A 27,747-nucleotide genomic window follows, 5' to 3' on the forward strand; every position below is an offset into this window, starting at 1 on the left:
TTTCATATCTAATGAATCTCTAATTCATTTCCCGAATCGCGCCGTTAATTGGATGTATAGCGTTACTAGTAGCGTTAAAAGGGGTCGACAGGCGTAGCGCGTAGCCCGTAGTAGCCTACGTAGCGTAGAGCTATGATAATCTGTACTTCTGGGATGACATGTTAGCAAATAAGTTTTCATCACACTTCCTCCTATAGGATGTTGTTCTACGCAGGCGTGAAGGGCAGGCCTATTGCTCAGAGAATAATTTTTGCATGAAAAAAGAGGAGTTACGTACAACACAGGCGATATTAAAATTTCAAATTTGAGTACTTCTAAAACGTATGTGCTAAATTTTTTACTATTTATCTGTGTGATTGAGTGCTTCATCGTTTTCCTCTTATCAGATAATTAAAAACGTATTTTAAATAGGTTGCAAACATACCAGAGGTACCACATTAACCACCACCACCACGGTACCACGTTGTAGTTTCTCGTATTTAATTATAATATAATAACTATCGAGTTGTCTTATCGTTATGAATTTATTAAATGCCTCTTTTACATTGAAATTCGGCAATGAGAATGAAAATTTCAATAGGTAAGAACCAACCAACAATAAACGCCAACACCAACCACCATAAATCACAAGACCCCTTTAAGTTTAGCTCTTTTTACAACAAACACAATTCTCACTATTTATTAGGCTCATGTAGAAAGGGTGTGAAATGTGAAATATGCACAAGATTTTATCAACTAATCCGAAAGGAACAATTTGTGAAAAAGAAGATGAAATAACGGCCCGAAAGGTCGAAGGCATCTTCTAACACCCAATAATCAAGAGATATAGGTATTAGATAAAAGGCCAGGGTGCGTAGCCAACATGCAATCGTTAACGCTCTGTAGCGAACGAAACGCAACTGTCACTGTCGCACTAGTGGGGAAGAGTAATAGAGAGAGATGACTACGATACGCTACGGAGCGTTAACGATTGGCGCGTTAGCTACGCGCCCAGGTTGATAAAATCGCGCTATATTGTGTAAATAATAATAGATCACGTCACAATAATACTTAGGTACACCGTAATCCACTGAAAACTGAGACCTATATAGGTACCCTGCGGCCCGAAGTTGGTCATTAATCTTTCTTTTCGTAATGTCCCTAAATAAATATCGGCCAGTCATTCCCACGATGGAATTAGACCACCCCAAATCGCGTTATTGCTTGAAACTTTTCAGCAAGCTTGGAGTTCCGATATTTTATGGCCACTTTATTTCTATTCGAGAGTAAGTAGGTTAAATATACAAACAATTTATATTTTTGTGCCTAACAAATATTCCATTGACAAATCTCACTACTTGATGTCTTAAGGGGCCCACGGACTATTAGTGTTGGTAGGAACTCAAGTCCTTTGAGTCTGAATTTGAAGAACTCAGCTCCTTTTTACGAGGCTCGGCGCTTAAAACACTCCTGAGTCTTTTAAGTCCCGAGTCGAGTCTATTTTAAGAGCAACTCAAAAGGACTCGAGCCTCCGAATAAAGACTCCGTCAACAATTTTATAGGTTTATCCTAAATAACAGTAAAGAAATTAGGCGTTATTGTATGATTTGTATACATAATCAACAAATTTTACATAAAGATAATGCATTTCGAAATTGTTTGTAAAAAAAAACAAGAGTTCTCTGAAAAGGACTAAAAGTCTCTACAAAAGACTCGGGTCACTAACAAGTTGAAATGAACTCGAGTTTAGATTTAATTATAAGAGTCTGAAAAACTGAGTCGAGTCTTGAATCAGAGGACTCAAAGGACTCGAGTCCTAACCAACACTACGGACTATCAGTCCGCCGGACGATATCGGCCTGTCAGTTGTTCGGAACTGTCAAATTTTTGTTCTAACTGACAGGCCGATATCGTCCTGAGGACTGATAGAATTTCTGTTTGTTTTCACGGCTAAAAGTTTTCCACGTTCAATTGATTATATTTCCCAACAAATTATTATTTATGAATCCCCAGATGTGCTCAAATTGAATTTAAATTATTTTCGGGCACGGATAAGCCGCGCGAAACTAATTAATTGCTTGAGACACTCGTTTTAACGATGTTAAATCTATGCGACGCGACGCTGAAACGCTCGACTTGTGACACAACTCACAGGACCTACCTACTCGTACAACCTACATGCTCGTTCATACATAATAAATCTCTTTTTTAGAAGAGATCTAGGAACAGTTAACATTCACGTAACAATGATTTTCGAGGTTTTAATTTGAATTGTACTTAAGTACTTAGTACTTTACAGCTGAGTGAATCGCCTCGTCTCCTTTGTCGGACTCAGTTTCGCATCGTCCAACAAAATCAAATCTCATCCACAAAATGACAATTCCCCTCTGCAATTTTTGTGTAATATTTTAGCCGTAGGCAAATAATATTCTCAGTGCATTTCGCTCATACTAATATAAAATTGCGGTATACACGAATATCAAATCAATATCAAGCCAGGATAACATTTCAAAACAGGATTGTGCCTCCTGGTCACCGTCGGATACTCGGGCACATATTTGCCGGAGATAACGGAAATTGTTTACCAAGCTTTCCCTCTTATTGCATTCTGTTGTTATTGAAAATACCCGAAGGATCTTTTTACGTTTGACAGCCTTTCACTGTCTTGGTTTGCGAAATGTTTTCGGAAATAATATGAATAGAATAGAATACAAATCATTTATTCAGACAACACATCAATACAACACATATATAGCAAATACAAGACAAAGAAAAATAAAACAGTAGAAATAGAGATGTGAAGCCGAAATGGTATCCACTCAGCAATGCAGCTGGCACGACTAGCGTGGTCAACGGCGCTGGTTTTCTATGGAGCCGGCGGAGTGTGCGGGACAGCATACTCGTAGTGCTTTCATTGGGGCATTTTTACGCGAAACACAATAGTAGGGTTAATAGTAAGCGCATTGAGTATGCACTTTAGTCGCATGCGATGCCGCTTGGCACGATTGTCCCTTAGGTCAAACAAAGCTGATTTGGCCCGGTAGCCACGAGATCGTACCGTGCATACCCCCCAAAAAGGGGGGGTGAAAGAGTCGGCTCCTCAGGTCCAATCTATGTTATATTTCTTACTGTTCTTAGCAACGAGGGCAAGTTATATATCATTTTCGTATAATTTAGGAACGAGGAATTACCAGTAACTGTAGAGTTTTTTTAGGTTTAAATAGTGATACACTACTGTGAGGGTTACTACTGTTACTAGCAATATTTTAGCTTTTAAAAGTCATTTGATATTAAACATAATGGCGTAGTTGTAAACATGCCGGGTTATATAAACATCATAATGAAAATTACTTTAAAATAAAAGTTTAACAATAACAACGTGCGTCTATAAAACACATATACTTAGTGAGAATTAATGCAAACCCCAAATATTACTCGCCACCACCCCATTATTACGCCCACTAAACTACTCTCACTAACCGACGATATATCAACAGGTAAACTGAAACAAAACAACATAATTGCTACAAGAACTACTCGGACGCGTGAGAAACATTCATAAATGACGAATGTGAAAAATGTGGGTCTGGACAGTTGGCCAAGCAATAAAATCACATGTTTATGTTTATAGCCATCAGGGAATACACCTATTCCCTCTATCTCAATTTAAATACAGCTTTCTCTTTCAGATACTTTACTAATGAAAATGAGCGAAGATATTAGTGAAGCCCTGTTCTGAAAAGTAAAGCCTTAAGTAGTACGTAGACGTGTCGTCGTGATACGAGTAATCGCGGCGACCGCAATTTCGACCGATTACCGCTCGTTACTCGCCAATCATCGAATAATGTGTGTAATCGAGACTGATCGGAGCGTGTTGGATAAAGCCTGTAAAGCAGTGATTTGCTGCAATTTTATTGTTATAAGAATCGTTTTACGTTAACTAGAAAAATTACTGTTGCGTCTGGTGTATTTGCTATGCAAGAAGGCTCGTCGATATACTAATAAATATATGGTAAGTATCGATATGGAGTTTAACAAGAGCACAAAATAAAATCGTCATTTTATTTAATTCCGTACTTACGAACATTTTTTCCCAGTGAATAAAGTTGTGCCTATTGTAAAGCATATAACGTAAGAAGTAGGTAAGTATAAATGTTTCACAAAAAAACTACACTTAGTGTTATTTTTGGCTATGCTTTGAGGTAAGAATATAATATTATCGTAACAGAATTCGACGATCTATTAGACGGGTTCGCCTGTCGCACCCTTTTAACTTCTGCGCCGTTTGACCTGCTGAGTTATAAAAGTGGAATGAAATGACCAGATGGATAAAACAGCCATTCTCTTGACTATTTATTAGATAGTATTAAAAGTGCATGCATGTGTGGTATCGGTTTATAATAAGTATAATTAAACAGTATAATTCTATATATAGCCTCCTAAGACCCTGCGTACATATTCCACAATTTATTTTGGACTTTTATTGAGTAACTGAGGATTCCAAATTCAAAACAAATTCTGTGTCTTAGGAAGTTAATTGTAATTAATCTGCAAACTGAATCTAGTTGAAATTTATTTATTTGTGAATTACAACGGCCTCTCTTTTCTCGGCTTCGGCTTTTCTTATCCTGTGGTTTGCTTGTGAAAAACCAGTGATATCGGGAGCTCGAAAACAATACAATCACGGTCCATATCCCGGTCAATATAAGTCTAGTAAAACTAACCGTGAATCATTCAAAACAAATATTCAGATCTTTTTAAACACGTCGCTGGCGTAGCTTTTGATTAGGTACTTCTGCTGTTACTGAGACTACGCATTTTTTACGAAACACAATATCTATGTGGAAAGCGTCTCTTCTATAGTGTTATAGCTTAAAATTAAAACCGAAATGCATAAAGGGCCGAGTTGCAATGTTTAAAAAGTCGTAGGAAAGATAATGCCCACGGACATTAAGACGACTGACGACCGCGAATGTGTATTTATGTCACAGGAATTAGATCATAAATCATAGGGCGAAGCCACATTTGACCTATTTTCTGAAACCCTTGAAATGGCTTCTGTATTAAGTAGTTTTAACAGTACCTACTCTCGATCTCTGAAAATAATAGCGCTTTTTAGTTTAATGGCGACGCTATATAGTAGTAACGTTATAACTTTTCTTTACAGAGAAAATGCATTAAACAATAGTTATATTTTGACCACTCCTTTTATATTCTTTGGAATCAGTTTCTAGTATTGTTATTTAAGAGCCATGTAGGTATATTTAGCAGATTTAAGATTCAGTAATTACCACTTTAAGCATGCCATTACTTAAGTAACCATTTTTTGTAATATGTGTATACCTTAAGTCAATACCAAAATGGGCCGATAAGTAGGTACCTACTGCACAAATGTTATATAATGTGCAATAGTTGTATTGTTATACTTATGCATGGTTACGACATACATTGCATCTCGCTTGACCCGTTTACGAAATCGACTGAATGCTTTTATTGTTTCTTTATTTATATAAGTCTTTTATATGAATCCGTAACCTGTTCGTGATAAACACACTAATAAATGCTCTTACCGGGATCCGAACTGGACCTGCTTCGTAGTAAGGGTAACTACTCACTACCGATAAGGCTAGGAGGCCGTTCATACCGATGCACAGTAAATAAGTAGCTTCATAGGCAGATTCACTACTAACTAGGTCAGGCATTCGAAAATGAATCAATCGTTGCAAGCGTCGTATTTATACTACCTATTGATTGTTTATTGTCCCACGCCCGCTGTGATTATTTCCAGTGCACGCTATCTTATACACTATAGTGGTGATCGATCAAGCATGTTTGTTGTCCATGTCAGAGCTTGTTTCACTTCGATTTATTCGTTTGTGTTCAATCAGTAGAACGTGTTACCACAGGGGATAATATACATATGAGAATATTTTGTAGGTACAGCAATGTTGTCGAAAAATCTTTATATTTAGATATGTCAAGCCATATACGACCTATGCTAAAAGGAAGTTTATAGGTTTGTAGATACATCTCAGATATTTTATTTTTATACCACGTATATATACATACAACCAACTGCTATCAGCATATTGTACTCATAGTGTGAATAACTTTATATGGCTCAATGGCTCACTATAATCCTCAATGTGAATACAAAGTCCTTGCTGCAAACTGAAAGCATGTCCAAAAATACTTTCTTATATAACTCTATAAAGTCTTGCCGACTTTCGTTTAGCATAATTTTATGTATGTATCTTCCTGAAGCATACTCTTATTGTGGCATAATGATTTTTTCTGCAAGCAGAAAAGTGGGTTAAATTAAGTAAGAACTGCGACCCCAACAAAGTTGAACCAGTGCCAGAAGAGAAGGTAAGGTTAGGTTGTAACTGCGCGGTCCTATAAAAAAAAACCGGCCAAGTGCAAGTCGGACGCGCGCACCGAGGGTTCCGTACTTTTTAGTATTTGTTGTTATAGCGGCAACAGAAATACATCATCTATGAAAATTTCAACTTTCTAGCTATCACGGTTCATGAGATACAGCCTGGTGACAGACAGACGGACAGACGGACAGCGGAGTTTTAGTAAAGGGTCCCGTTTTTAAATACCCTTTGGGTACGGAACCCTAAAAAACGAATGGCTACCAGAAAAGTAGGTTAGGTTAAAACTGCGACCCCTTCAAAAATCAACAGCTGCCAGAGAAGTAGGTTAGGTTAGAACTGCGACCTCATACAAAAACGAACGGCTGCCAGAAAAGTAGGTTAGGTTAAGCTAGGTTAAAACTGCGACCTCATGCAAAAACGAATGGCTACCGGAAAAGTAGATTAGGTTAGAACTGCGACCTACTACAAAAACGAACAACTGACAGAAAAACAGATTAGGTTAGAGCATAACATTAAGATACCTACTAAATGACTGAAAGTCGATCATTCATCTGATCAACTTGATAATATTATGCCATCTAAATATTATGCAATACATTTATCTGCGAAATCAATATTGGTTTAAAAAACAAAACACACTATGTATATTGCAATGTTTGGGGAAAATTCTGTACAATAAAGTTTTTAATGTTTAAAAAACTATTATAAACTTCAACAGTATGCCAAAATGTGGTTCTGGTTTATAAAACTATGCGAAGTGATTGTATGCTAAATGATACTTATGCGAAAGGTAATTCTGCCAAACGACATTTCTGCCAAGTAACATTATGCAATACAAAAATATGTCAAAAAACTTTCTGCGACACATTAGTGAACCCTGGTTTCTACCCTCTTTAAAATTCATCTTCATTCATCCCCTTGTCCCCATTTTAACATAATGTGTGTTAGGTATAGTTTCGGAAAGTTTCGACATAAATCTCACGTAGAATACCGGCTACGAAGTTCGTAGCCGCTACACGGCGTAGCCGCCGGGAGAATCCACAGCTCACCTATTTCCATTATTTATCTCTCGCGCATGCAGCCCGCTGCTCCACTGCCTTTCTTTTAGTACACAGTCATGTAATGTACTCTGGCAATTTCATAGGTAGGTTTTTGTGAAATACTGGTTTGAGTATAATAACTGGCTTGCGGCAAGCTTTCCATAATTAAGTAAATGAATTGTAAAATCATTTACATTCATTTCTCATATCTAAGTTTTCCCTAAGGGATATAGTTTTGTTGCCACCAATCAAACATCAATCAAAAGCAAGATGATACTGTGCAAATACTAAATAACTAGTTGGTACATAGAGCACATAAAAAAAAAACAAGAATGGTAGGTAATTGGCAAATTTACTCTCCAGGGAAAATATGATCGGTTCTTACAATATTTTTCTATACCTACTTACAAATACCAGTCTTAAAAGTTAGCTATCTAATTGTTTACTTTGATGGATGATCTTGTCATCTGTGCACAGTTAGGCGTCTAATATTCAAGACAGAAATAAATAATGGTATTCCCGTCACGATTTTTCACAACTGTCGGTTGAGGCGCGAAGATCAACAACTTAGTTTTGCCGAGGGTAGCATGGCTTGATCTACCTATTGGCCGAGATTATGGTTTAACGGCAGTGTAAGGGCAGGTTTGGCAGGCACCGTTATATAACTTTAGAGACAAATAACATAATTCATCCGTAAAATATTTCAGGTAACGGAATGCGAGCATTCCGAATGATGTATTTTACTTGTTTCCATTTCAAGTTTTAGTCATAATTTGCTAATAAGAGACCCCGAATGAAGAGGTTAGGTTAAGTTTAAAACTGTCTACAGATTCAGCGACAAATATCATAAATTATAGTACGTACCGTGGGTGAGTATATTAATGGTTTCATTGTGAAAGTAGAAGAGGCTGCCAACGCAGCCGGCCCAGCTCTGCAGCGGGCGGTAGCCGGTCAGCACGTACGGGTTGAACTGCAGGTGCTGCGGCATGTCCCGCCAGTGCAGCAGCTCCACGCCGCCGGGCCCCGGGGCGACCTTGGCGCTCTGGGCCCCCGGCTTGGCGTCCACGGACCCATTCTTCCCGCTATCCGCTGGACCGTCCCCCGCGTTTAGCTCCGAACGCTCCCGCCGCTCCTCATTATCACAGATACGCTCCAACGACTTTTTCCTCTTCTTAGGACCCTTCCCGTTCACTTCTTGAATTGACATATCGAACATTTTTGTACATGTATCAGGACCAACGTTTCTCATAAACTAGCGCGTGGAGCGGTGCGACGCGCGTAGGGAGAGAATATCGCAATCAGTTTCCTCATGGCCGTTCGCCGGTTTGTACAAATAGGTATCACAGCAGCGCTTGGTGCGGGTCGGGGCGCTCGGCCTCGGCGCGGCGCTCGCGCGGACCCCGCGCCCTCGACGCCGGCTCCGCGGAGGCTGGTGCAGCAGACCGCGGGAGCGCGACTGGCCGGGCGCCGCCGCACACCCTCTCCTTGCGCGCTGCCGCCTCCCCCGCCCCGTATTCCCCCTTAACTCACCCGCGCCCCCTAGATTTGCGCATTGCGCAAACCCGATCAGCTGATTCCCGCCAGAAGGTCGGCCTGCTCCCTTTCTGGCCATAGTCGCACTTTCACTCATTGTTAACCCGAGGTTCACATTCTGAAAGACTAATAATATAATTCCTAACTTATGCTCACACAACCTCGTCCGTCCAGTACGTACAGGTCAGTGTATAGGTACTTACAAAGGTAACTTTCATAGGTAAATTAAGAAGTTTTACCTGCACGAAATACAAAAACTCTCGTAAAATACCATTTTAGGAAACAGAAGCGGCCTCCTAGCCTAGTCGGTAGTGACCCTGCCTACGACGCAGGATGGAGGTCCCAGGTTTGAATCCTGGTAAGGGCATTTGTTTGTATTTGTTCCTGAGTTATGGATATTATCTATGTATTTATCTATATATGTATATAAAGTAAGTATATAGGTATATCGTCGCCTAGTACCCATGTTAACTAACCAATATTTATTAAATATTTATTTTAATTTTGAATAGGTACAATGTACATAATTTTAATTATTAAGCAACTAATTATTAAGCGACGTAATAATTATTGTTAAGAATAAATAAAGAAATAATAAATGGTTTGCGTTAATTGATGGAATTGAAAGTATATATGTAGTAGTTTTTAAGTTATTTAATTATTTTTGGATCTGTATAAGAAATATGAATTTATGAATAAACTTGTGATATTATTTATTCCTTTAAAAACATGATATTTCATTAAAACATGGGAAATGTTATTCCCGAAAATCCCGAAAGAACCGGGATTTTAATTTTGAAATCCCGGTTCTTTGCTTGGCTCTAAATCCCGGGAATTCCCGGTACTTTCGGTTTCGATATTTCCCGGGAGCAAACTAGTAAGTATACAGGCTGGGTAGAATACGCTGGACGCTGGACTATATGGGGCATTTTCTATGAAAAGGGACCTTATTGTCGATGGCGCTTACGCCGCACAGCGTCGCGCGTCATTGTATTTTATATCGGTGCATCGTTTATAATGGCGTAAGCGTCATCGACAATAAGGTCCCTTTTTATAGGAAATACCACATATAATCTAATCAAAATCAATCGACAGGCGGCTGGCATCGACTTGTCATTTGTCAGAAATGTCAGAATCGTCAGTCCCAAGCTCCATTATGCCATTAGGGTTGGCCGCACATTCCCATCGGCTGCATGAGCGAGCTGAGCCCCGACTAGGTGACAATCACAATCTATTGGAGCGCCACAAGACGTGAAATTCGTGAAAGCTTAGCATATTAGCCGGTATCTAATGCTAATAAATACAATTTACTAGAGTTAGACCAAGAAAAGTCTGCAACGATATTGATAGCACACGCAGTGCAAGTGTTATTTTAAACGTCAAACTTCTATGAAATTGAAATTATGATGTACAAATAACACTTGCACTGTGTATGCTATCAAAATCGTTGCAGTCTTTGCTTGGTCTAACTCTATTATCCTTTCGTACCAATACGTAGGTAGGTACAACTCATTCACAGTGACAATATGATTATTATGATTGCTGATTGGTTATCAGTCCGACGAGGTACGAAATGGTACATAAATTAAACTCCATGACTGCGTGCGTATTAAGGTACACATACATATTATATCCCACTTACCGCAGCGGCATGCGGATCCGCATCCAATGTGAAGACTGCCTTAACACCCAATCCGCTAGGCGGGTTCTTTTAACTTTTCGCTACTAATCTGAAGAAAAAAACGCGTTTGTCGGCTACAAGAGTAGCGCGTAGCTCACGCTCGCGCTGGCATTCAGGCGTATTCTGATTATAATAACAGGTTATGAATAAGATCTGGAATCTGGATTAACTATGCAGCTGATCTGCGTCAAAAGTGACGTTTTTGGCTGAAGAAATGTCACTTTTGACACTGACAGATCAGATTAATATCTAATCTAGATCTTATTCACAATAACCTGTTATTAAAATCAGAATACGCCTGAATGCCTGAGGCTTATTATTACATTTATTACTGAAATAATATTTATTCGCCATGCCGATGCGCCAGTACTCGGGATGCAACGCGAATGACACCGCTGTGGCACAAAAAACCGCCAATTAGACACGGCGACCTTGACCCTTAGGATTTTAGACACAAGGCATAAACCCCTCTATAAATAAGCTGGGTAAACAGGCTCACAACAGCTTCTGTTGTCTGCGTTGTGGTAAAATTTGAAAGGAGTTGCACGTTCAAAAAGTTGTTAGTATTTGTACTAGGTCGGTTTTACTCAGCAAATCCTAATGAGACTATTTTTACCAACTACTTACATAATAGTTTACTTTCGTAAATGTTAAAAAAACTGCAATATCGCCTGCAACTGCAAAATATGTCCTAAATAAGGTATTATATAATTTAATTTTTTTCAAAATGGTACCTACATACCAAATGGTTACAAAAGTTCTAAAATACCTACTCGTAAAGAGCTAATTCGGTTAATACTTATGCACCTATATAACAATTGGGTAGGTAAAGTTTTTTGAAGATAGGCAAATTATATTTTTATCCGATAGTATTCGTCATAACGATCACGGAAATGCAGCTCTTTTATTTTTATTTCGTATTATTTATTAAATATTTATTTTTAAGTGACCGAGATGACGTTTGTGAAATTTAACAGCAGATCGCACTAATGCCTGTGCACGTGATTTAATTGATGAGATAGAAAAAAAAACGATGACAACTGTCAGTGTCACTTAGCCTTAGCTGTCATTGCCGAAAAAATAAAAATAACGGCCCAACCTTTCTGTTACCTTGCGTTTTGCGATTTAGTGTTATCATTGAGATTTTTGACGACCTCAGCACGACCCAAGGACTTCTGATTCACCACGACATCTGACAAAGATTGAATCTACTTTCGACAACTTGGCACTGCTTATTGGACAACGTTTTCTTCCCTTACGACGACTCGACCCCTGCGCTGACCCTTGGACTGATAAATTAGTAAATTAAGATCACAGACACCATGGAACCAGAATCTGAAAACGCACGAATGGATCTACAATATTACAGGGATGAACTTCAGTGTTTTGTGCCGTCGTGTAAGAAGCGCAGACGAGACTTTACCACGTCGGCTTATTTAAGCATACCAAAGTCTTTACAAGCGATTTGGTGCCAAGCATTGGAGATATATTGCCCAAAACGCAACTTATATGTATGTGAGGACCATATCAATGTAAGTATTGTTTATAATAATCTACATATGTGGTATTTTCTATAAAAAGGGACCTTATTGTCGATGGCGCTTACGCCATTATAAACGATGCTCCGATATAAATACAATGCCGCGCGACGCTGTGCGGCGTAAGCGCTATCGACAATAAAGTCCCTTTTCATAGAAAATGTCCCATATTAAGATTGTAGTCTTTAATGTGGGTCCTTTTTGGCTACAAAGTTGCCGTGTTCTTTCGTTAACATCATTATTCTTCATTTGTCAAATATTACATATTTTTTACACATTGCTACTGTAGGTATTACTGTCTAAAATCATAACCCTCTAGCTGCAGTTTAAGGAATGCTGTTTAAAAACTTAAAATCATTTTAAACAAGTTCTTTAAGGCTTGTGTAATTAATTTACTCACAACCACCTTGGATCATTTTGTGTTAGTGACAGTATTGATCTTAAGGCTAATAAGTAAACATTTTTAAATGTTATTGAACAAAAGTTTTATCATTTCAGGAAACTGCTTGCAACTGTTTCTTCGAAAGAGACACCTTCCAGAGCCGAGGTAATACAAACCAAAGTGATCGCCAGCTTGCGGGTACACATGGAACATGTCATACGGCGGTTGAGGGAATCCGCATTCTTGGAACCTCACTCGACTGTAAACCATAATCATGTCAAGTATGTAGATGAAGCCGTTTTGATAGCATGTACTCTAGTAAACTTGCAAAGCAGTATAATAAAAATCTAATAATTTTTGTCTCGTTTTATTATATAAATCCACAAATGAATATCCTTTTATCATAAACAAACACTTATCAAATAAATTATATAATAAGTATTAGGGGGACATCCTACACGAAGATCGACCTAGCCCCAAACTAAGAAAAGTTTGTAAGTACAGTTGCCATCAGATATATCAGACCGGCTAAAGTTCTCACAAATATCTGAGCACATCTTTATTGTCAAGGCGTGAGGGTATGTATTCAGATATTTTTGAGCACATCGGCCGCTCCGATATATCTGATGGCGACTGTACTAAGGGTACTAGGAGACGATATACAACATACCAATATAGATAAATACATACTCATATACATAGAAAACACCCATGAGTCAGGAACAATATCTCTCTTGATTATTCAAAAACTGATGAGAAAGTTGTATTTTATCCACATGTGGGGCAAAGTAATCAGATGCAAATTTTGAGTTGTTTCCTTAGGTTAGCTGGTGGAATTGACTTTTAAATGATGATTTTGAATGATCATTTGGATTTGGTCTTGTTTGATAGTTAATATTTTCTTCAGGTTGGTGTGGTGAAAATGTTTGTGTTTCACTCGGGGGCAAAATTTGTTTAATCCTCGTGCTTTGAAACCCTTGCAACGCTCAAAATTCCACTTTAAACAACAACTTTGCCCCCTTGTAAAACAAATAACGATTGCTCAACACACAAATACCAGGGGCCCATTTCTCGAACGGTAAGGTACATACCTGCGTCAAACAAGGGCCATTTTAATACAAATCTAAATATTTTGTAGAAATGAAGAACAAGAATAAAACGTAGGTTATTATAGTACTTAATATTCACTTTATTGACCGTCTGAAAAAGTAATTCACTGTGACCCACTCTCCCCTAATTTGAGATTTAGGTATCACTACACTACAATGATTTGAAGTTTGAAAAAAAAAATACATTCTGAGATTCAGGCATTTAGGCACTAGTTATTCCGTTATAAGATCTAGGAATTTTGGTAAATGGGTAAAATTAAATAAACATTTATAGCGCCCCGGCTTCGCACAGGTTACACAAAACCTTAATGTGGGCTGTACACACTCATTCTCGGCCTGTCTCGGGGTGTCTCGATAACCGATTCTGTGTGCCTTTGGGCACTTATTATAAGACTTTATTTACCAGCTGATGCAGGGCAATCCTCACTATCACATGATGCATCATTGACATTTTTTTTTTTTCGTCTAAGTGAACGGTCTTTATTTGCATATCCATATTAAGAGGGGGGGGTACCCTTGCATCCGGAACACCACGCTGCGCTCTAAAACCCAAATAATAGATGTAGCTCGGAAAGCAGACAAGTTAAAGTGGGACTGGGCTGGTCATGTCTGCCGCATGCCGAATGACTTGTGGCCAAAATAACCACAGAGTGGGTGCCCCATGAGTCAAACCGGGGATCCGGCAGACCTCGTCGGCGATGGCGGGATAACTTGGACTCCTTTTTGAGCGACTGGCCAGATGTAGCTCAAAACCGGGAGGAGTGGAAGAAAAGGGGGGAGGCCTTTGCCCGGCAGTGGGACACAATAGGCTCGTAATAAAATAATAAAGTGAACGGTCACAATATAATTTTTTTTTTTATTTGGTCTCCGGTACAACTTTAGCCCGAAAAATACATTCTGTGTTGCTTCTTTTTATTTCGACATAGCCTACATTATTTTCCACATATCCGTTCCTTGATGCCCTAAAACAATAAAAAATGAATGAAGTTAAGGTTTAAGGTGTATATGTAGACTAAACATTGCAGGTAAAATATAAATAACAAAATGTTTAATGTATGTATTTCACTGATACGTACAGGAGGGCCTTCGCTCCTCTAATTTCGGCGGCATTGTGCTTATCACTGTTATGATAATAATTTAAAATCATAACTAGGTCCATGTGGGGCAAGTTTGTACAATCTGCTCGCATAAACTCGCTCATCCTTCTTGCAAAACTCAGTCCAGGGTCTGCGCAAGGGTCGGGTCGTCGTGAAGGCAAGAAAACGTCCAATATGCAGTGCCAAGTTGTCGAAAGTAGATTTAATCTTTGTCCAAATACTAGCAGATGTCGTGGGGAATCAGAAGTCCGTGGCTCGTGCTGAGGTCGTCGAAAATCTCAATGATAACCATATGATAACACTAAATCGCATCAGAATATGCTTTAGTTATTATTCTCAGGTTATTTTTCGGCAATGACAGCTAAGTGACACTGACAGTTGACTTGACATCGTTTTTTTTTTCTATCTCATCAATTAAATCACGTGCACAGGCATTGCAGTGCCTGATCTGCTATTAAATTTCACAAACGTCATCTCGGTCACTTAAAAAAATATATTTAATAAATAATACGAAATAAAAATGAAAGAGCTGCATTTCCGTGATCGTTATGACGAATACTATCGGATAAAAATATAATTTGCCTATCTTCAAAAAACTTTACCTACCCAATTGCACTTAAGAGTGCCCGGCAAGCTCGGCCGAATTGCACCTTCCCATACAAACGTAGTTCCGCACTCATTATAAAAAAATACGTTGAATGTAATGAAACTTTGCGCATACAGTTACATCAGGTATATCTAGGTCTGAAATTAGTTTATATGAAGGGTCCACGGAAAGAACATGTCTAGTCACTTTTTACGGAAAATGAGATTTTCATCTCAAAATGTGCCCTTAATGTGCTGTTATATCTTTTGCTACCACTGTATAATTAGGGTTCCATACCCAAAGGGTTTGTCTCTTTCACTCTTATAAATTTCGGTATTTCGCCGTCGCCTCCTACCTATGATGCCACCCGGTCGGTGATAAGGACAAAGCATGGCACTATTTTCTCTTTCCTCTTATAGAAATCGCAATAAGACTATCTTTCTCTATCAAAGAGTGTCAGGCCGGACACGCACACAGTTTTTTTAAAATAATATTTTTACTTTTTAAAGCCTGACCAGGAATATATGATCATATGTTGTCAAGAGGGCGCTATTATTCTCATTCATATGGCAACAGTTCAGTATAGTTTGAACAATGTGGATTGGCAACTCGTTTGACTTACATCTACTTTTATTCACCGTAATCAAAATCAGAACCCATTTATTTGGTCTACACTTTTTTTATAGTCGGTACTTTTTTTTGCCGTATATAATTCATGTATTTTCTTACGTATCGCCACATAGATAGGTCAAAATCGTGTAATTGCATCTTCTTTTTTATTTTTGGTTTGCATAAAATCTCAGGAGCACCTTCTCTCGTAATCCGCGTAATCGATGCCTCCGATTTACCTAGAAATTTATATAAATTTACATATATTTAATTTAGTCGTAACATACCAGATGGTGTGACTACTATTAGCCACACCATCTGCTCAGCTCAGCTCTATAGCTGAAATAATATTTCGTCTATCATGTTACTCCATTCAAGGGAAGACGCCTACATCCAAGATTGGATCACCAAAAGGCCACATGATGATGATTATGATGGTCATGTTACTAGGTATATATTCCGTAACCTTACATAGGTTCTGCTACATTGTCAATTAACAAGATTGATCGTCTCCAAAGCCCATAGTTAATATTTTTCAAACTGAAATTCATTTTTGTTACTGTGTTTCCTCGCTTGTATCATAACATAACACTACAATAACTAAGTCGTAATAACCAGACTATAATGACATTTTGATTTGTTTACCTGTCAGCTCTGATGGTAATTTGGAAATGTTTCGTAGTGAAATAGTTTAATTTCCCGAACTGTTCTTTTCCAGCAGTTTATTATTTACATTATTAACAATGATCCGGACTATGTATAGTTTTGGGCATTTTTGTCATTTATTATTTAATATTCAACACTTAAGCTGAGACTTAAGTATTATTCAAGTAAACCGCCACAATGACACTGACAACAGTGACAACCTGAGGTGACAACCTATCATTAAAATTATTGCCAGTGTAAGAAATTAGTTCCAATGAAATTCCGCAACATGGCGCATGATCATATATTTCTGGTCAGGCTTTACAATAGGTATTTTAATGTGCGCGGAAAGCTATAGCCAGTCAAACTCCTAGTGAGTATTATATTCTTTGCGGTCAAAAAACTTTGTCAGTAGAAAAAGGCCCGAAATTCAAATTTTCTATGAGACGATTACCCTTCGCGCCTACATTTTTAAATTTGCGTTTTTTTCTTCTGACGGAAATGGCTTGACAGACTATAGCAGCATATAGAATAGAATAGAATAGTATGAATGAATGAATAGTTGGTCAAACCAAATTGTCAGTAAATAAGAACAAAAAAACTATACATCCTTTTCTTTTGGGTGCTTCTAAATGTATATACGAGGTATATACTAGTGTAAGACAAAGATAGTATGATTTTCTCTATGTTTGAAATGAGACAGTCCTTTGACAAACTATAGCAGCGCACAAGTAACAATAGCTTTACAGCTAGCAACACACCTGGTCCCATGGCAACACATAGTTCCTTTTCCGATTTTGTATCATTTTGACATGATTTAATTTATTACTTCGGTTTATATTTTAGAGAGAAATGTAACGTTATTTTTAAGAAAATACATTATTTTTGTAACTAGTGATTTATAATAGTTCACAAAAAAACACTTATAATTTGTAAGTACGTTGCTTGACTAACTTGACTGGCTACGCCATTGCAGTGCTGTTCAGCCAACCAACAAAGTGCTTGGATTTGGATCGATGTTCGGGCCCTTGTTGCGAGGAAATATTCTACAAGGCTCTGCATCACGAACTTGGAACTGCGTTACAACTTTCAGCCATCAACTTTGGTGTAAATTGAAGTATTTACGTGAATTGAGGGTGAGTTAGAAGAATATGTTACTTTCTAGATAAGCGTACCCTGTAGTTCCTACAAACTTGGAAACCAACATGGCGTTAGCGTAGCATGTAAATAACTATTGACGTTTATCTAATGGATTCAGTTATTTTTATGCGTAGTGTCGTTTTAGATGTAGAAATATGTTGTAGTCGTAGACTCGTAGTTACAGTAAAGTAAATACAGGTTGCTATCCTTAGTTTATAACGGTGCCTACAATGAATATAATAATATACTTCCTCCTCGTAGGCTAACTTGAGTTAAACTGGGAAGTTTATTTTGGTATCTTATTGCTATATTCGAGTAGATCTACGTCTTTTATTGAAATCTAAAAGTATTACTAAAATGTCTCCAACGCTTGTAGTACATTGTATTAGTCTTAAAAAGCTAATGAATGTTAATAGAAAACATTAATTTCTACCGAGTTTACTGCTTTATACTTTGGTGTCATAAGTAGATAAATCATTTAATAACCATTATAATATAACGCATCTATAAAATGTAAGTAATGATAATAGTTAAATATGTTATTCCTGTTTAGCAAGTTTATTTTTCTTTTTATAAACACTTGACTGGTTTGCATGGCTAGAAACCTATGCACAATCCCAATAGACGGGTTTTCCAGAATCCTCGCTGTTAAACCTATTTGGCATGACCTATCAGTCTGCTGTAATACCTGGGGGTGCAATTCCACTGGTTAAATAAGTTTATGTTTTTCAGCTTTTTCTCATTGGATAGGAGTTTTGGTATCCGATTTATGGTAAGTGAAGGTACCGCTGTACTTTCCTTATTGTAAGTAAAAACAGTGACCCTGTCAAAAATATTCATTGTTTAACATTCATGCTAATAACCGGGCAAACATTCATTGTTATTATTTTTGACAGGCTCATACAGCATGATTGGTTTTGTGATCAAAGCTTTCTCTTTTAATTGCAAAGCGGCAGGCTCTTCTGTCCACCACTGAACATATTTTAACACTGCCTGGCGTTTAATTTTGCATTAGGACATGTTTGGCAACATTACCTAAGCATAGACATCAAATATATGTATTTATTATTGATAAAAGCAATGTTTGTACTCACAGCGGCAAAAGTGCATTTATGAATGGAACACATTCATAAAGTGGGTAAGCATTTTTTGAGCTCATTGTACATATATTTGACATCTAATATTAGGCAAGTCTCCTGAGGTATGAGGGGTCACACATCTATTAACTCTTCAATCCAACATATTAACTATGATAGTTAACTTTATAAAACTCATAATACTTCAGCAAAATTAAAATTGAGCATCACCTCTTTACATTATTCTTCATATAGGTATGTCAACAATGTTTTCATCAGTAATTGAATAACACAAAGTTAATAAAAGAGAAGTTCTTATGATAGTTCATAAATGACACCAGTATTCTACTTCGGTTATTACCTAATCACCATCATATTGCAATTTTAGCATCAACAATATAGAAAAGTGTAAAGTCAAATCAAAATGAAATTATACTTGCAGCCTTAAAAATCTAATTTTTTGCTTGCACTAGCAACAATTGCTTCAGAATATTTATATTGTCATTTAGTTAATTTTACTGAAATTTAACATTAAGTTAAAGCCCCTGAAAATAGTTCACTTTGTTGTTAACCTAGTGACAATTTAAAGGTGTTTAGATAATTGAAGCTTTGTGGCCGCTTCCATTGTGGTTTGCTTTTTGCACCCACTGTGAGCTGCAGTAGCGGTTCACTCTACAAAATTCATATTCTTTTATACTACTTTTACCAATCTGCATTTTTATTTCAGTTAACTTAGTATAAAAAAGTAATGTAGATAATTGCCATGTGTAGAATTTTACGAAATAATAAACAGGATGCTTCACAATAATCTTATCTAGATCATTGTCATAATATATATTTAATGACAATTGAAATATTGGGAGACTACAATGTATTAATCTGACAACTACTGATTGAATATATCTTCATAGCTGTTTTAGTTATTCACACCCTAGTTTACATAGCATTTTAATATTTCCATTAACGCAATGTCTTTTATTAAACAAACCTGTTTTTCATTATTAAAAACATTGTTCATGTTATGAACAACTTTTTCTAATTAATTGCTTGCCACTAGAACTAGAACCTTATGCATAACCTTTTATCACTTTAATACAAGCAGATGCCTCATTCCAATTCCTTGTTTTTAAAAGAGACTTCTGCTTATGTTACAAATTGTTATGTTACCCTTGAACTTGATTTTAACCTCTTCAAAATTCATTAATGATTGTACAATGTATGGACTATGGTCCTTATACATGTTATATTGCGAATACAAGATTTTCTGTTACAATTTTATATCCTTGAGCCATTGTCACTAGATTGTAACACTCGGCCGTGCAAATAGTTGTAGAACACCATTGTTTTCACACTTATTGACACAATTGCCACAGCATAAAGCCATAGAGATGGTACAGGGTACAACAATCGATTTGCCAAGGACACCAGTCACGACATAAAACAATGGTTACAGATGCCGCGAACCCGCAGGAAGCACTACGCATCTCACTCGCGGTCCCGGTCCAGGTCCTACGAGGCGAAGCGGAGGCGGCTAGACGACGGCGACCGGGAGAAGGAGGAACCCCACAGAAAACGTAGTAGAGATAATGACAGGTTAGTGATCTTCTCTTTACAATCACAATGCTATTATAATATAACTTAGAAACCTTTGTTGTAGAACATTTAGAGGACATCGGCTAACAATAAGTTAAGTTTGTCTAGTCTAAGGCCTAAGGGCTTTACTGATGCTTAGTTTTATAAAGAATTGAACATTTCATGCCTAATTAGGTTTTCAATCTATTTACCTCACTTAATGTGTTTAGTACATTGAGTAACTAGCAAGTGAAAGTGAAACTAACATGTAATTTGATGCACTCCATTACAGTAACAATAACTGCAGCAATTTGCTCTGGAGTTATAATTACTGTTCAAGCTATCAGTGAGTGTAATGTATTGTAATAAAATGGCATTTATTTACTCGTTTCCCTACCTATGTTGGTCAGTAAAGTAAAGCGCATATACAGCATCGTTGAGTGGCGCCCTCTATTAGCGCGACGCATATTCTATTAGCAACAGAGAGAACTGTTAAGGCAGCGAAGTTGTGTGAACTCCAGTTACTGTAGCTTCGTTGTTTTGCTACTTGCTCACAGATGGCGCCTCTAGTAGCGCAAAGCAAAGCTAATCCATCTACCAAAGATAGATATAACTCCGTAATAGATGGATACAGTCTAAGGAAAAAACGTGCCTCGAAAATCAAGAAAATTTGATTCTCGTTCAGAGGGCGCTACTAGTTTTGGCCTACAGTCGTATAGATGGCGTTGACGGTTTCGTTTGTTATTTAACAATTTTAACGCATATCAGTGAAAGAACATGGGTCAAAATCATAAAAAAAATAATGCAAATAAAAAAAAACATTTATCTATATTTAATTACATTCTATCGTATTTTTATAAATCTTCATTTTTAGTTTTAAAGTGTGTCGACAGATGGCAGTGAATTTACTGGGGTTACAAAATTTACTATGACAGTAACGCTCTAGTATCAGTTACTCTATGCATCTACTAAAACCAACCTACATAAAATTAAACCTTTTAATTGATGATTGATGTCTAAATAATTAATTATAGTAAAGATAGATATAACTCCGTAATAGATGGATACAGTCTAAGGAAAAAACGTCCCTCGAAAATCAAGAAAATTTGATTCTCGATCAGATGGCGCCACTAGTTTTGGCCTACTCTCGTATAGAGGGCGTTGACTGTTTCGTTTGTTATTTATAATTTTAACGCATACCAGTGAAAGAACATGGGTCAAAATCATATAAAAATAATTAATGCAAATAAAAAAATCATTTATCCATATTTAAATACATTTTAACGTATTTTTATAAATCTTCATTTTTAGTTTTAAAGTATGTCGATAGATGGCAGTGAATTTACAGTGGTTACAAAATAAATTTTAAACTATGACAGTACCGCTCTATCTTATTATATCCTCATTGATTATAGTAAATTACGTCACTAATTGCCTTTGAAGGACCTTTCAATGACGAAGTAAATGACATTATCGTCACTGATAAACGCATGGAATACAGTGGGTGTGACGCAGGTCATAGCTAGTAGACATACTTAGAAGTTAGATTATGTAGGAAACGACCTCTAAACGTATCAGTTTAACCACAACCCGTAATTATAACCTAACTATGTAATTGTTTAGTAACATTGAGGTATGAAGAAGATACATCAACAAGATTTACAAAAGGTTCCCTAGTTCGATATAGTGTTTACCTATGTTTATACGAAGTTCTTATTATATGTAGTTCGAAATGTGCCAGGAACTATTGGGCTTAGATACAACTGAATAATGAATCCTAGTGGCTCTGTGAGCTACAGACCTCGCGAAAACTATGACTAGAACCGCTATATTGAAAAAAATCTAAAAACTGAAATCCACAAATTAATCTATAAATATATTAATCGAACTTGCTGCGAACAAAAGTTCACGAGAATCGGTTGAGTAATGCGACCCAATATGATTTGTTTTAGGAATTAAAATTACAGGAATAAAAACCGGCCAAGTGCGAGTCGGACTCGCGTTCCAAGGGATCCGTACATTACACAATTAAAACAATGTATTTTTTATGTGAAATGTCTAAAAAACCCGTAGGGGTCGGATCAAACACTAAGTAATTAAGTCCGACTTACGCTTGACTGCACATTTCTAATAGGTTTTCCGGTGATCTATAGGTAAAGATTTATTTTGTGTATTTTTTTCAAAATTTTTGACCCAGTAGTTTCGGAGATAAAGGGGGAGAATGGTCATTTTTTGCCTATTTTCTTGAATAACTTCTAAACTATTTATCTTAAAAATATAAAAAAAAAAATATTTGAGATTTTCACAATGAGCTCTTTCATTTGATATGTAACACGATATAGTTTGACAATCTTTGTTTTTTAATTTTCTCATTTAAGCGGGCATTAAAGTGGCCCCCGTGTTTAAAATTAATTTGTTTACGTTACATGTCCATCTTTGGGTCACAAACTTACATATGTGTACCAAATTTCAACTTAATTGGTCCAGTAGTTTCGGAGAAAATAGGCTGTGACAGACGGACAGACAGACAGACGCACGAGTGATCCTATAAGGGTTCCGTTTTTTCCTTTTGAGGTAACCTTAAAAAAAAAACAAAGAATTAGGTTCTGGGGCAACCCGCCGAATCCGACACAAGAACAGACGACGTTTCAACGGAACCACGCCGTTGTCGCCAAAATATGCTAGTCTATAATATATTTTTAATAGGTCTTGTTGCCTGATCAAATCTTAAAATAAATAATAAATAAGTCCCCAAAGATAAACGCTCTTCAAAGCATAGTCCTTCTAATATTTGTTCATCTTTACTGTAATTACCCTACCTAGTAATTAGTTTTTCCGTGAGAAAACAATGGATAGCACAATTATTGTTACATGTAGTTCAATCGTTCACCTGCATGATCGCGCAGCGTGAATGTAACGGTCAGTGCGCCGGCCTCTTCACACGGCGACCTAACGGAGACCTTTGCCGAGCAGGAGAGACGGACCAATAAGACATAGGTATAACAATTATGAAAACTATCCATTGCAGAGTTGTTAACATGAATATCGATCGGTAACCTGAATGGTCAGTGCGCCAGCTGACCCGGTCTCCCGAAGCGAAGCCCAAAACCAACAATCATTTTTGAAATATGATTACCCGCCTAACCACTCATTAGATAAGACGACAGAGGTTCGCGTGATCGCTTTTCCATACAAACGTAGTCCCAATTTTACTCTCTGGATATTAAAATTATAGGTATACTATCCTCTTAGTAAAATTTTAAGCATAAATCACCCGAATTGGAGTATTTAGAATCAAACTCACCTCTTAAATTAGATCAATTAGAAATCAATTTCATAACATGATTGGGGCATTCTTACTGCAATTTGGGTTTTTTAAATGACCCATGTACTCTCAGAAAACATCATATCCGGGTTGCATCGTATTCGACAGAAATCCTTTACCATAAGTTTTTAGGGTTCCGTACAATCCGTACTCAAAGAGTAAAAACGGGACCCTATTACTGAGACTCCGCTGTCCTGCTGTCATCAGGCTGTTCATCTCATGAACCGTGATAGCTAGACAGTTGAAATTTTCACAGATGATGTATTTCTGTTGCCGCTACAAAAACAAATACTAAAAAGTACGGAACCCTCGGTGGGCGAGTCCCACTCGCACTTGTCCGGTTTTTATCTATACCAATTGGTATCTACCTGGTTTTAAAAACATCGAACCGGCAGCAGCGATGCCTGGCATATCATTAATAACGTAACGCTTCACAATAAATTAGGTATTTTAACCTCTATTTCGTTAAGCGTAGGTACTTATAAGAAGGACGAAAAGTTGATGCGATTCGTAGTCCGTGCTGCTGAGGAAGTCGTGCCGCGCCACGCCGGGTGAATCAATCGACCTCGCTCCCAGCGCTACCGGCCGACCCCGGTGAACTATGCCACCGGGAAATGCCAATACTTAAACACTTCGTCTATTGGAAATGGCAGACGTCCTCAATACACTTATTACTTTCAAATTAAATCTGTCGAAGTAAAAATGAGTTCACAAAAGTATTCATCAAGTATGACCTAGAGAACGGACAGACAACATGACATCTGATGAGCAACTAATAGTGAAGAAAAGCGGCATAATAGCGGCTATGTCCAGACCAAAGTTTAACCATGAATAACGTATTTTGATCGAAGACAAGAAAGTAAACATTTTATCAGTTTATTAGTTCTCTGATTTGTAGCTAGTTTCTCCAATAAAATGTAACGCGAATAAACCAAACAAGGCCCAAATTACCAACAGTACTAATGACAGGCATGAAATTAGTGAGAAACTTTGTGTCTGTTGAAAACACGGAACGTGTGGCGCAAGAGCCTCCGTAGAATATGTTGTGGCAGCTCATGGTTACGATAAATAAGTAATTTTACCGACTGAACACCACGGCCACACATGGTATGGGAAGTATGCAGGGCAGTATGGCGGCCGATGACGAGTAGCGCGGCCACTACGTCTTTGCCTACTTCCCTCGCTACTTCCCATGCCACTCGTCGAGTATGTGGCCGGGGTATAATGTATGAAACTGTTATTGAATGCGTAGAGTTGGCGGCGCCTTTTTGTTGGCGCTCGTGAAGAGGTGCCAATCAAATCCGATTGATTACCTGATAAACCTCCTATGAAGTGCAATTGTTTCATCGGAAAAGCGACTACATGAACTAGGGAGTAAGATTCAAGTTTCGAAAAGGTACCATTAAAGTTGTGAGTTTGGGAAGTAAGTGATCGATTTATTGTATGATTAAGTAGGTGGTTTTCATGTCGAGAGTTTTACAAATTGGCAGCACGACGTATGGCGGGGTGTCACACGTGTCATGATTAAACACTCGGCCTTCGGTGCGTGTCTCTTCGTGGGAATGCGTTTTCTTTTTCTTTTTGCTAGTTACTTTGACATTTACGCTTATCAGAATAAGCGATTCGAGCGATCGTGATCTGCCCTATCCCGGGGACGACCATAAATATGTGAAGTCCGTTATGTTTATCTGAACCTCGAGACTTTATTCTCACTCAACAAAAGTTGATTTTGATTTTGTCCCGTGCGAAATGGCCTTTTCATACAAACGTAGTCCTCATTTTCCTCTCTGGATATTAACATTATTGAAAATATTTTGAGACAATTTGATGTATATGAGTAATATGAGCCACAGCTTATGCCCCCCCACGTTAGATTTTTTTGTAGAGTTTTTAAAAGAGTTAGGAGCATTTAAACATTTGTATGAAATCTGTTTTTCGCTCTTAATTTTTACTATAATCAAAAAGTCAAACGTAGGGGCATAGCTATGGTTCATATACATCAAATTATGTAAAAATATTCTCCATGATGTCGATATCCAGAGAGGAAAATGGGGATTACGTTTATATGGAGAAACGGCCGTCCCCTCTCCTCTTCTTCCACTGGGCCCCTAAGTCTATTTTTTATTGTAGCACAATATCTATAACTCAAACAATAATTCGGGTTTGATAATACTTACCTATAGGTATTTACATATTTTAGAAAAATTCATCCGAAAAAAATATTTTTACGATCGGTCTTTTTTAGGGTTCCGTACGTTACCCTTTGTAAAAACGGGACCCTATTACTAAGACTCCTCTGTTATTAATAAACCGTGATAGCTAGACAGTTGAAATTTTCAGATTATGTATTGCTGTTGCCGCTATAACAACAAATACTAAAAAGTACGGAACGCTCGGTGGGCGAGTCCGACTCTCACTTGTCCGGTTTTTTTTCCATCCAGATGATTGTTTTATTCTTTGATTATTACGTACCTAATCTTGTTATTGTGTGTTTTAAGCCAATGCTTAAAAGCCAGGAAATTAAAAATACATTCATGGATTATTTATTACTGCAATGTTCTGTTCCCAGAGTGCAGCACTAGCCTTTTTAGTATACCATAGAGTAACTTATACATACGGTACCTTTAACAGGTTTCTGACAAGTTTTCAGACATAATAAAATATGACATTGATGCATCAAGGCGGTTTGTTTACAGAGGATCTACCGGGAAAAGCAAATCCGAATTTTCGCTATCTGCATCTTCATCGCTCGAATATGCATGAGTGACAGAGATGTTAGATACGAAATTTCGATTTTCTTGTTTCGCTATATTAGACCCTCGGATTGTGGTAGTGGCGCCCACCTACGCAAAGTTTCGCGTAATATTCCCTATTACTTTAGGTGCAGTAATTCCACCTCCAGTCCAGTAATTAAACCTTTTTTTTGCGTTCCTCTAAATTTGTCCATGAGAATATCTAAGCTTGAGGTACCACAAATAAACAAAATATTTATTTAATTTCCTGCTTTTTTTGATACGACGGTTGTTTGCATTTTCCATTAGAATAAAAAATACTTTAGTTTTAGGCATACAGGAATTATTCAATTCAATCATTTATTTCAGACATAAGCCCATATCATTTGTTAATAATACAATAAAATGAATCTTTATACGCTAACTAACGTTCTTTGGAGAAATCGGAACAAAATCAAATAAAAAACCGGACAAGTGCGACTCGGACTCGCCCACAGAGGGTTCCTTTTTAGTATTTGTTGTTATAGCGGCAACAGAAATGCATCATCTGTGAAAATTGTAACTTAACTATCACGGTTTATAAGATACAGCCTGGTGACAGACAGACAGACGGACAGAGGAGTCTAAGTAATAGGGTCCCGTTTTTACCCTTTGGGGTACGGAACCCTAAAAACCACCACCATCCAAGAAGATGTTTTAGTTGTTCTACAACTTCTATTTAAGAGCTAAGATTTTTCTTAATTTTTCGGTGTTTGACTTAAATTATGTTGTGGTAAATAATATCGCCGCACCCGCACCCGAAACATAAGTGCTTTTAGTCAATTTTATGGAAGTTGTAATATTATTATAACGTTGATATTTCTTTACATATATTTAGACAACATGCACACAGAACAGAAGTTGCGGGAATTCCTATTAGGGCCACATCACCATCCTACTAACCCGGTGTTAAGCGGTTAAACCGTTAGCCCAGTGTCAAATTGTACTGGTAACCATGGTAACTCCAGGTTTAACCGGTTAACCTCGGGTTAGTGGAATGGTGCCAGTGGGCCTTACTGTTAAATTGTTAATGCAAGTCGGACTGGTTGAAGGTGGTAGGCCCGGCCGGCGCGGGCGCGGGCCCGCAGCGCGCGGAATCCTGTTTTGTCCTTGCGTGCCTCGCGCTCGGTTTTTCATCGCACCTCCTTCACGGATGCCCGGCCACCAAGTTAACGAAATGCAACAATGTTTTATTTTCTTCGTTGTCTTTTTTAATTAGATGGTAATGCATTCAAGTAAAAAGATGGTCGGGCATTTAAGAATTCTTGAAATTGCTTGTTAAAG

The 27,747-nt window shown here is 37.6% G+C and overlaps 2 protein-coding genes across 3 annotated transcripts in view; one reads left to right on the top strand and one right to left on the bottom strand.

Annotated features, from left to right (window-relative positions):
• Window positions 1-8,879, bottom strand: part of LOC134751099 (progestin and adipoQ receptor family member 4) — a 94,654-nt gene extending 85,775 nt beyond the window's left edge. Inside the window, exon 1 of the mRNA XM_063686447.1 lies at window positions 8,264-8,879. Within this exon, the coding sequence (XP_063542517.1) occupies window positions 8,264-8,648 (385 nt within the window). The 5' untranslated portion in view covers window positions 8,649-8,879. The remainder of the gene's footprint in view (window positions 1-8,263) is intronic.
• An 8,672-nt stretch (window positions 8,880-17,551) lies between these two features.
• The window catches only part of LOC134750648 (serine/threonine-protein kinase Doa), a 69,887-nt gene continuing 59,691 nt past the window's right edge, over window positions 17,552-27,747 (top strand). Inside the window, exons 1-3 of one of the 2 annotated variants that reach the window (XM_063685914.1) lie at window positions 17,579-17,715; window positions 18,452-18,491; window positions 20,249-20,388. In XM_063685914.1, the coding sequence (XP_063541984.1) occupies window positions 18,489-18,491; window positions 20,249-20,388 (143 nt within the window). In that variant the 5' untranslated portion in view covers window positions 17,579-17,715; window positions 18,452-18,488. Of the gene's footprint in view, window positions 17,716-18,451; window positions 18,492-20,248; window positions 20,389-27,747 lie in introns of both variants that reach the window. The other variant, XM_063685907.1, reaches the window with a different exon arrangement.

The sequence above is a fragment of the Cydia strobilella genome, chromosome 2 (genome assembly GCF_947568885.1).
Source record: "Cydia strobilella chromosome 2, ilCydStro3.1, whole genome shotgun sequence".
Taxonomy (NCBI): domain Eukaryota; kingdom Metazoa; phylum Arthropoda; class Insecta; order Lepidoptera; family Tortricidae; genus Cydia; species Cydia strobilella.